We start from the raw sequence: 11,112 nt of genomic DNA, 5'->3' as shown, positions 1-11,112 counted from the left end.
TTTGGTGAAGATATCTGCTACCTGGTCCTCTGTTTTGCAGAACTTCATGCAGATGAGGCTCTTTTGAACATTAACCCAGAGAAAAATGATGTTGCACATCAATGTGCTTTGATCGCTTATGCTGAACCGGGGTCTTTGCCATGTTGAAAGCACTTGTGTTATCATACATTAGTGGCACACAATCCGAAAACACACCAAAGTCCTCCAGTTGTTGCTTGATCCACAATAGTTGAGCACAACAAAAGGCAACTGCCACATATTCAGCTTTTGCAGTTGAAAGAGCCATAGAGTTTTGTTTCTTTATACCCTATGAGATTAAGCATGACCCTAGAAGGTGAGCCATAACAGATGTGCTCTTTTTATCCACTAGATAACCAGCATAATCAGCATCAACATACCCAATTTAGCCGATAAATTATCTCTTGAAAGATAGTAGAGAACCAGGTCATGCGTTCCTTTGAGATACCTTAGAATCCTTTTGGTAGCTTTCAGATGAGATTCCTTTGGACTGGATTGAAATCTAGCACATAATCCCACACTGAATACAATATCTGGTCTACTAGTTGTGAGATATAAGAGTGGACCAATGATGCCTCTGTACATAGTTTCGTTCACAGGAGAACCAGGTTCATCCATGTCTAGACGAGTGACAGTGGTAATACTTATATGGGGGAGTATACAAAAATTAAAACTCAAAAAGAGAAAAATTGACATATACTACTTTTTTTTCCCTATAAACTATTTAAAAGGTCAAATGTGACCATATATGCATTTTTACTACAAACTTTTTTGAGTTTAGTGACTTGATACAAGAAACCTAGGCAGACCTACTTTATAACCAAAGTTCTTGACATCCTCTTGGACTTGTTGTCTGAATTCTCTAAACGTGAATCTTCTATAAACAGGAGGCTCAAAACAACTCCGTATTTCAGTGTCATAGGATGGACACAAGAAAAATGCAGTTGAGAATCTCTCTTTTGCTTTATTAGTAACAACTCTGTGCTCTACACTTTTATACACACCATTGCTCCAGGCCTGCATTAGGAAACTTGAGTAAATATTTTAACAGAAGATTCCCATTGACTTAATGCCGAAGAGACGTGGAATTCTTAGTATGTTTATCTTCAATCTTCATTGCTCAAGAAAGTCAAAATGGGTTACTGATGTCAAAGTATTTGAAAGGAACATCTAATGAGTTTAACCTCCAAATTTAACAGTAATTCTTTTTACATCATCGTGTTCAAATGGCCTACATCAATAATTAGTTCAATATAATAAGCCTAATTCGGTAATACAATAACTACATGAATACCTCAGTCCCAAACAAATGGGAGTCAACTACATAAATCCTCAATTGACAAGATTCTCCATTTAAAACCATCTCAAGCCAACGTTGCATAGAATAAAATTTAAGAGTACTAAAAGATCTTTATATTACTACTGCATAAATCTCTAATAGAGCTAAAAGGCTTCCAGAATAAAATCTAAAGTAAACATTCTAACATAACTAAAACATATTCCCAACATGACTAATAAGCCATGGTCTTATATATGTATAAAATAAAATAAATGACATGTTATAACAAGTTAAAATGCATCGAAATCAATGCATATAAGTAAAATTAATTTTTAATTACCTGAAACAAATCTCCAATGTTGATGATAAGTGCTTGAGGATTGGGCTTAACAGAGATCCATTTTCCATCTCTTATTAACTGCAACCCTCCAATTTCATCTTGGTGCAATATTGTGAGGAAGTCACTATCAGTGTGTGGCATTAATCCAAAGACTTGTGGGGAAAGAGGGCATGCTGGATATCTATTCATCCGAAGGTAACAAGTATTTGGCAAACATGTTTCTCTGAAATATTTCGACTTATATCCCATTTTCTCCGACAATATTCTTGCTAATTTATGTGCTAATTCAGACAATGTTGTCGCAAACTGTTCCATTGTGGTGCTGAGTTGATCAAAGGAGAAAAAAAGGTAAAGCTTAGAATCCAAGGCATTGATTTATCAATTCACAACATCAATATCAATATCAAGCAAACAGTGAGAGGTTTAATTATATGCACTGATCACTACAAGAAAATCGCGTATTATATGGAGATTTTTCTGGGGATTACATAGAAAAAAAAAATTCGATGGAAAAACCTTCGTGGGTAATTATTACCTGCGAAATTTATAAATCCCCAGATAACGTACCTGAGGATTTTTTAAATCCGTATGTAAATTATCTGGGATTTTAAATCTGCATGTAAATTACTTGCGGATTTTTTCGTAAAAAATTCTAAAATTTCACATGAAACTTTTGGTAAAACTTTTATGAAAGTTATGAGTTTTCGCGAATTTTCATAGGGAAATATCTACAAGAACCCCATGAAAATTCCAAATAAATTTTTAGAACCTTTTTAGACAATAAATTGATTTGTTGTCGAAGAATTTTATTATTCAAATTAATTTTTATTTAACGCAACTCCTCACATATTATATGTTTTGTATACGAAACCAACCCACAATGTTATTTTATTTTGAGGCTTCTAGTAGCGAAGCTCGTGGCAATGGACGAAAGTGTTGGGCTTATAAAGTGGAGAATCTCACCTCTCTTGGCCGATGTGGGACTACGCTGTCTAAGTCTCTCCCAACTTGCTACAATTTTAATGTTTCCTTCTTATATTTTTTTGTTGTTTTGAAAATAGATGCATTAATTATATTACTTTTAATCTAAAAATATTCTTAGTTACTATTTATATTCCTGGAATACCACATTAATTTCCCTTTTATATAAAAAATATATTAATTACTGAGAATTATTACACATGAAAATTAGTAAGAACTGTTTTGTTAATCCTATATATGCAAGATTAATTTATTTTAATAATATACGAAGTTAATCAAATGTAGAAAGTAGAATTATACGATCACTTGATATTAAGTTTCAATACTAACAGGTGACATCTACAACTAATTTTATTTTGTACATATTATAATTAAATTTTATCATTTTATAAAGTAGAATTATATGATCACTTGATATTAAGTTTCAATACTGACAAGTGATACCTACAACTAATATTATTTTATACATATTATAATTAAATTTTATCATTTAAAAATAGAATTATATGATCACTTGATATTAAGTTTCAATACTGACATCTACAACTAATAGCATTTTATACATATTACAATTAAATTTTATCATTTTAAATACATGTTAGAAATTGACATACATAATATAAAAAGTTAATTAAAGTTAGTTATATTTTTATAAATGTAACATAAATTTTTTATACTTAGAAATTAAACTTAAATTGTGCACTTATGCACAATTTAGTATATTTTCTGATAATATTAGACGAAGATGCTAGATATAGTCGTATCTTAGTTTTGTTATATCTTTTTATATCAACCATATTAAAATTTAATTCTTAAAATAACTAAATTTATGAAAATTATTTGTTATTGAATTTGTTCAAAAAAGTAATGATTGACTGTATTATGCTATATGACTTGTAATGTTCAATCCGAACATATATACAACATTAGTTTCATAATTCTAACTATACATCGGAAAAAATAAGATATGTAAGATAGAAAATTAATAAAATTAGTTATATATATATATCTTAATTTTTTTCTGCTTAGAAACTAAACTTAAATTGCTCATTTATATGCAATTTAGTATAATTTTTTTAATGATATTAGCTTTATTACATCCTTTATATCAATCATATCATCGTAATTCTTAAAATAACTAGAGTTATGATAATTATTTTTTATGAGTTTGTTCAAAACTTAATAACTAATTATATTATGCTCAATAACTTGTAATATTCAATCCAACATATATGATATAATTAGTTAGAAAGTTAATAAAAATTAGTTATATATTATAAATGTAAATTAATATTTCTCTATTTCGGAATGAACTTAAATTATTCACTTATTCATAATTTAGAATATTTTTTAAAGATATTTGATTTATTAAATCCCTTTATATCAACCATATCAAATTTTTAATTCTTAAAATAAGTAGAGTTATGATAATTATTTTGATATTAAATTAGTTCAAACAAAATGATAACCGACTATATTATGCTCAATGACGTGTAATATTCAATCCAGTATATCTCCCACAATTAAGTTTTATATAGGATTAATATTTTAACTATTTACCTATAAATAAATTGATAAAATATAAAATGGATATAATCAATACTGAAGGATGAATTTTATATATCATGTTTTTGCAACATTTAAAAATATATAACTTTTAAATTAAAAATATTTTTTCTTGTATTAATATTTTTAAAGTGTATTGAAAGAATTTCAAAGTTAAATATGTGGCTATAAAATTTTCAGATAAATTTTCAAGTTAATAGATTTTCTAGGTAAATTCCAAGAAAATACTTCTAGCTAAACTTGAAATAATAAAATTCTCAAGTAAATTTTTAAGAAATAATTCAAGCTAATATTGCAGCAACAAAATTTCTAGGTAATTTTCTAACTAATAAAACATTCATGTAAATCCTCAAGAATAATTCCCGGCTAAAATTGCAGCAATAAAATATCCAAGTTAATCCCTAGGTAATAACTTCTTTAGGTAAATCCCCTAGAAATAATCCCCATCTAATATATCACAACAAAATTCCCAGGTAATTACCTAGGTAATAACATCCCAAGGTAAATCCCCAAGAAATAATCCCCAGCTAAAATCACAATAACAAATCCCCAGGTAGTTTCTTAAGTAATATAATTCCCATGTAAATCCCCAAGAAATAATCTCTAACAAAATCCGCAAGTAACATTACCTGGGGAACCTCCTACGAAATTTCAAAGGAAATAATTTTTTTATATTTTTCATTATTTACCTACGAAATTACCCACGAAGATGATACTTGGGGATTATTTTCCCAAATAAATCTCCAAGTAATATTTTGGCGCTAAATGACGCCAAATTTATTTGCGAATTTACCTGGGAAAATCAAATTGGCAGGTAAATATTCTAGAAACTAGGAATCACTAGATTTTCGTATGAAAATTTGCAGGAATTATCTGCGGAAAAAATTCCTAGGTAAAATTCCTATGTAATTTAAGGTTTTCTTATAGTGTAATATTTTTTTTACGTTATTTTGTAGTTTAACCTATTATAGTATGTTAATTACGTATCATTTTTGTCAAGTTATTGATTAATACCTAACATAGAGATTATATGTAATTACCTGATAAGTAATATGATAATATAAATATATCTTAGTTAACACAATATAACTTCAACTCATAATGGTTATATATGTAGTCTTCTTTTGGGTGATAGTGTAAAAAGTTCTTTAAATTGTGGGGGTCTAAAAACCCATCATGCGCAGCTTCATACCCACATCTAAATGTAAGAAAGCTGTCTTAGGTTTTGCGACCAGAAATATATGGACGTTGGGGGTATGTCTAACCATATTTACGATCTTTTGAGTCAAACAGAGGACTTATTGTCTTTTTACTCTTTGATTTGATGAATTAGCTTTTTTCTTACCTGGAATGAGGTGAATGCATATATCTCTCTATCAAGCATTAGATAAGCAGGCATAGAGAATATTGAAGATTCATGTTTTATAGAAGTATTTCAATCGTTCATGTTATTATTATACGGGTAGGTTTCCCCTAACCTTGGTCACAAAGGTGGTTAATGTTTGTAAAAATAGCTAAAGCTTAACTCCGAAAATGACCTAAAACATATTCCCTCCATTTCAGTTTGGTTGAATCTTTTAAGAGTATGAGTGTTGATTTTCTGTGTGTGAACATAGATTCTTTAAGTATTTTTGAAATAAAATTTACATATTTAAAAATTAAACTACATAAAATGTATTATAAGACATAATAGTTAACAATTCAATATATTTAAAATTATTTGCAAAAACATAATCAAAGGAAATCTTGTTTCACTCTCCAAAAAGTAATAGATTCATTCTTTTTAAACATAATTAGGAGTACAAGAAAAACCTAGTCCAAAATTTTTTAACCTCCGAGGACCAGCCTAGAAATGAAAAATTGAATTATTCCATGAAAAACGTATAAGGTAATTTTTAAGCTACAAATTCGTGTTTGACCATAGAAAATTGTTGTATTGTCGCCTGTGTTTTAATATCTAAGCTCATTTTGTATGTTCGAATGATGTATTATTCTCTGGTCGTATGGACTTTGAACAATATTAAATTTGAATGGGCCACTGGTCTTTCTCTCCTTAAAACGGGCCTATCGGGCTACCTGAATTATAAAATAGATAAGGAAGTTATAATAATCATATACTAATTGAATATTATCGTCAATTAATGGTTAACGTCATCACCTGGTCCAACATTATGAGGGCAAGAAGTTAGACATATTTCTCAAAATGCCATAACCATCTACCACAAAAGTGATGATTCACATTTATCTGAGTGCCAAGTCAAAATGCCATAACCAACATTATGAGGGCAACTCCCAGAATTTCTAAAAGTAGGAAACTACTTATAAAAGAGATGAAGGCTAGTTTGGGATCCAAATTGCTGTCAAGTCTAAACCTACTTTAAGAACACATTATTGGAAGCCAGCTACTCCCATTGTATAATAAGGTATCGGTCTGTAATGTCTTATATTTTTTCTAACTGTTTTGAAAACTTTTTTTTTTTGAGCAAAATGTCTATCGAAAACAATTTATCTATCTCAGGAGGTAAGGTCTACATATACTCCACTATCTTCAGACCCCACTAATAGAATCATATTGGGTAAATTGTTATTATTACTGTTTTCACGTATTTCCTCACTTTATGTACTTACCTTTCCTTATTAATTACTGGATTTATCTAGTATATAGTACATTGACAATGCAACAAAAAAACAATTAACCTATAATTACCTCATACTCGACCTTCTATGCTTCCCTTAATTATATCGACCTATTGTGTAAATAGTTTTTACCCCATCGTAAACTCCAAACAAAAATACCACAATGTAGCATAATTGTACGGGAAATACTTGTCTTAGTTTGGTATAACATGTGGTCCTCTGGGCGAAGCTACATAGCCCTAAACTGTTTATCTTACGCCGAAAAATTACATTGTATATATAGATAAAATATTATATTTTAGTGGTATATAACATATATTGAACACTCTTTATTGGTGATTTTTTCACTTCATTTAAGTTTGAACACCCAAGATGAAATTACATTGTATATATATATAAAATATTATATTTTAGTGGTATATAATATTATGAATAAAAATAATCAATGGGCCATGGTGTGAGATCCGGGTTGATGGGCCCAAGTATTGTAAACAATTAACCAAAGTAGTTAAAATAGGGTAGAGTAGCAATAGTAAGGGATAGGCAAAAAGATTGGTAGAAACTCCCTCTCTGCCCTCGCATCTCTCTGTGGCTCTGTCCCCATCCCCTTTCTTTTTTTTCTGTAATCTTCACTTTCCTCTATCCCCGTTCTCACTATCTTATCTTGTACTGAGTTCTTTAATGTATTAGTAACCAAATCATTTTTCTTAGACTATTGTTATTGGGTTTATAACATTTAACATATATTGAACACTCTTTATAGGTGATTTTTTCACTTCATTTATGTTTGAACACCCAAGATGAAATTCCTGGCTTCACCACTGGTTGTGCACACAACCACCTCTCCTTCAGTACACATATAATGCAAAGAGGAAACACAGAAAGAGAGAGATATCAAAGCTAACAATTAAAGAGTTTAATTTTAGTACCTGAGGCTGCTAAGACCACTTGAATTGGAGATATCAGTGAGAGGAACGTGGAAAGCTTCGGACCAAGAAAGTTGTTGAAGACAAGTAGCTGACGGAGTTCCCCAACGGTAACTTCCTTTGGAGAATTTGTGATTCTTTTCATTCATTTTCTCATTGAATGGCTTCTTGAAAAGATTGATTTGCTCCATTCTCATTTTTTCCAATATATCATGTGATATCCCATGGTTCACCACTTGGAAAAAACCCCATTCTTGTGAAGCTTTAGCTATCTTTCTCTTGCATTCTTCCCTCTCGAATTCTCTTCCATTTAATAGCTCAAGGTCTATTAATGGCAACTCGCATTCCTCTACAACAAAGAGGTTGTGGTAATTTATGTTTGAAGCTTTTCCAATTCTTATGTCGTCAAAAAGTTTCTTGTATGTCTCCTCAAAAGGAGGATCAGGCGATTCTCGCATACTTAATTTCTGAAAATAAAAAAAGGATGATGTTAATTATGAGCACCATATTTGTAAATATAGCATCCACTTTTGCAAATCAGCAAAGATTATAAGGACCAAAAAAGCAAAAAGAAAAAAAGAGTAGAGAAGATGAACATGAAAAAAGAAGAAGCCAGAGGGTTTGCATATATCATCCACTTTTTAGTCAAAAGACTTCGTTTTTGGGTTTCGATAGTCCCAAATAAATAAGATGCTACTTCCCTTTTCTCTTTCTTTTCATGTTTTGTTAATCTTCACTCTACTCTTTTCTAGTTATATATATGGTCATTGAATAAAGGTGGAGAAGAGAAAATAAATTAAAGGCCATGCTTGTAAAGTTTCTGATTCAATATCTTTTTAGGTCATGGCCTGTTTCAATGACAATCGACGGTGAAGACAAAGAAGATACGCAGGAGGGAGGACGATGAGGGAGCAGGAAATTGAACTTGTGCAATGAGCAGCGACCAACAGGGACCCATTTAATTGAATATATATCAAAGTTAAAATAGGCATGTTTTTAAATCTCGGTCAAGATTCAAGTCAAGCATATGATATTGATTTTACATGGTTTTCCACAACATCTCCATCATGTGTGCAACAACAACAACAAACTCACTATTTTTTTACAAGTGGGGTCTAGGGAGGGTAAGATGTATGCAACCTTACCCTTACCCCGGGAAGGACAGAGAGGCTGTTTCGATCATGTGTACCCACATGCTTCATATATTGATCTTGAAGTACCTATAGCTTCTTAATTCCCAATGTTTTAAAAGCTTTCCTTTGTTTTTTTTATTGTGTTGTTCTGGGGAGTGGAAGGGAGTTAGATAGGGGTTAATATTTACCTTTGGATTACCAAAAAAAAAGGCTAAGCTTTAAATTGCAGCATGATTATTAGTTCGAGAGTGATGGAGAGAAGAGAAAGCAGTAAAAACTCCTTTTTTGGTTATCAAATTAAAGGTGGACTACTCCTCGGTAACCTAGGGCGATCTGTTGTTGCATATAATGTATACGTATTTAGCTGTGTAAATCAATTCGATCGAAGTGAGAACCACACAAGCTAGTATAGTACAATAGTCAATAATTGTACTGATTGATACTATAGAGGCCTTGAAGTGTGGTAGAGATTTAGACAGATCCATCCTTGTAAGCTTAGAGGTGATCGACAAGAGAGTTGCTCAGATGATCAACACTCCACCACCTACAACACAACACTAGGGTCGTATGTTCGAGTCACCAAAAGGAGCAATAGTTCCAACAAAGGGGAGGCAAATCGCACAAGAAAAAAACTAAGAGGTGATCAAAGTACACTTTATTAGTCATTGTATTTACATTTCAATTTAATTGATATACTATATATCACTCAGTCATTGCTTGATCACTATATATTCCAAAACAACATTTTTATTTGAATCGAGAAAAGTTCTATTATGCAAATTCAAAAGAAAATAATATTATAGAAGTACCAGGCGTAAAAACTTACCAGATTTTCAATGAACGAACTTCTTGTTAATTAATTAAAGTTCTGGTTAAATACTATTATGACACATTAAAGTCATATGATCATATCTTAATTAGCTGCGGCTCTCCTCCAGTCTTGTACTAAAACTTGACCATCTAATTTTCTAACATACCATATATAATCTCAACGTACACTAATATAACTAATGCTGGCGGATTAGGAAATACTGTTTGCGAAATGTATTTTTTATTTTTAATAAAAAACCACCATGGTAGTGGGGGTTAGGCCACGACCCCTACTAGTTTATTAATACCACAAAAAAATAGTACATGGAGGAGGATATAAACCTTGGCCTCCATTCGAAATGTATTAGCCTAGCCCTTCATAAACGCAGGTACTCTTCAAAGTTTTTTTTTTCCCCCGGTTTTAGAGAAGTCTCAGTTCTTAAAAGAACTCAGTATTTAAAGGGAAGCAAAAAGAATTGAGCAGAAGGAAGTGCATCTCATGCTGAAGTTTGGTGTAATCATAACTTTTTCTACTGATCACTTACTTGGTTTGGCTGTTGTGAGTGGTTCGTAGACTTCACCATACTAATTTTTCTTCCAAGGAGCAAGTAGTCCTTAGTACATTTAACCTGTGCATATAGCAAATCCAAACAATTAGTATATGATCAGTGATTGCAAAAAAAAAAAAAAAAAAAAAGAAAGAAGAGATAACTAGCTAGCTACTTGCATGGCAATGCAGAAAAGAGAGCATAAGATAAAAGAAAATGTGATGATAACCAAAAAGTATTTCGGACATAATTAGGACCACATAAAGCTGGTTTTAAGAATTCCCTAATAAAGAATTCCATGATCCAAATCGTCACCACAAGGGTCTAAAAATTTCTTAACAAAGAGTTTTATGATCAAAGTTTGTAAGTTTAGGAAACAAAAACAAGAGGCTGGTCACATACCAGAGTAAGCACCAAGGTAGCAATTACTACAAAGAAAAGAAAATGAAGAAAACTAAGGAGTTTGAGAAGTGGAAGTTGGTTGGCTAGCTAGCTAAGTATATCTGCTTGTTTTGCAGTCCAGAAAGATTGGAGAGGGGGATATTTTTATAGGGAAAAGAAGGACTTAATTGGAAATATCAAAAGCAAAATTATTACAAGGAATATAAATGGCATGTACTAAAGGATTGAATGTTTATTGATAGAACAAAAACACGCGGCTCACAATTCAATCAGAGAAATACTTTTACCTATTTAGGAATATGTCTCTTCTTTCCATATCTTGCCATATTACTGTAGGTTGAAAGGGCAATAGGAGTGTTCATTTGGGGTTTTAATAGGGGATAGGTAGGAGGGGGCAACCCCCACTTCCAACTGAGAGGTTGTGAGTTCGAGTCTCCCCAAGAGCAAGGTGGGAAGTTCTTGGAGGGAAGGA

General features: G+C 31.4%; 1 protein-coding gene across 1 annotated transcript; it reads right to left on the bottom strand.

The window, feature by feature from the left end:
* Positions 1 to 539: 539 nt before the first annotated feature.
* Positions 540 to 10,775, bottom strand: LOC107814379 (gibberellin 2-beta-dioxygenase 8-like). Its single transcript, XM_075250351.1, has 5 exons — positions 10,641 to 10,775; positions 10,236 to 10,319; positions 7,751 to 8,214; positions 1,638 to 1,959; positions 540 to 1,035 (listed from the first exon to the last, which is right to left on the bottom strand). The coding sequence occupies exons 2-5, from the start codon at positions 10,272 to 10,274 to the stop codon at positions 796 to 798; spliced, it is 1,065 nt and encodes a 354-aa protein (XP_075106452.1). The 5' UTR covers positions 10,275 to 10,319; positions 10,641 to 10,775; the 3' UTR covers positions 540 to 795.
* Between the last annotated feature and the right edge of the window lie 337 nt (positions 10,776 to 11,112).

This window comes from Nicotiana tabacum, chromosome 3, assembly GCF_000715075.1.
Source record: "Nicotiana tabacum cultivar K326 chromosome 3, ASM71507v2, whole genome shotgun sequence".
Taxonomy (NCBI): Eukaryota; Viridiplantae; Streptophyta; class Magnoliopsida; order Solanales; family Solanaceae; genus Nicotiana; species Nicotiana tabacum.
The sequence above is the reverse complement of the archived record's forward strand: the minus strand, read 5'-3'. Positions and strand labels throughout refer to the sequence as shown.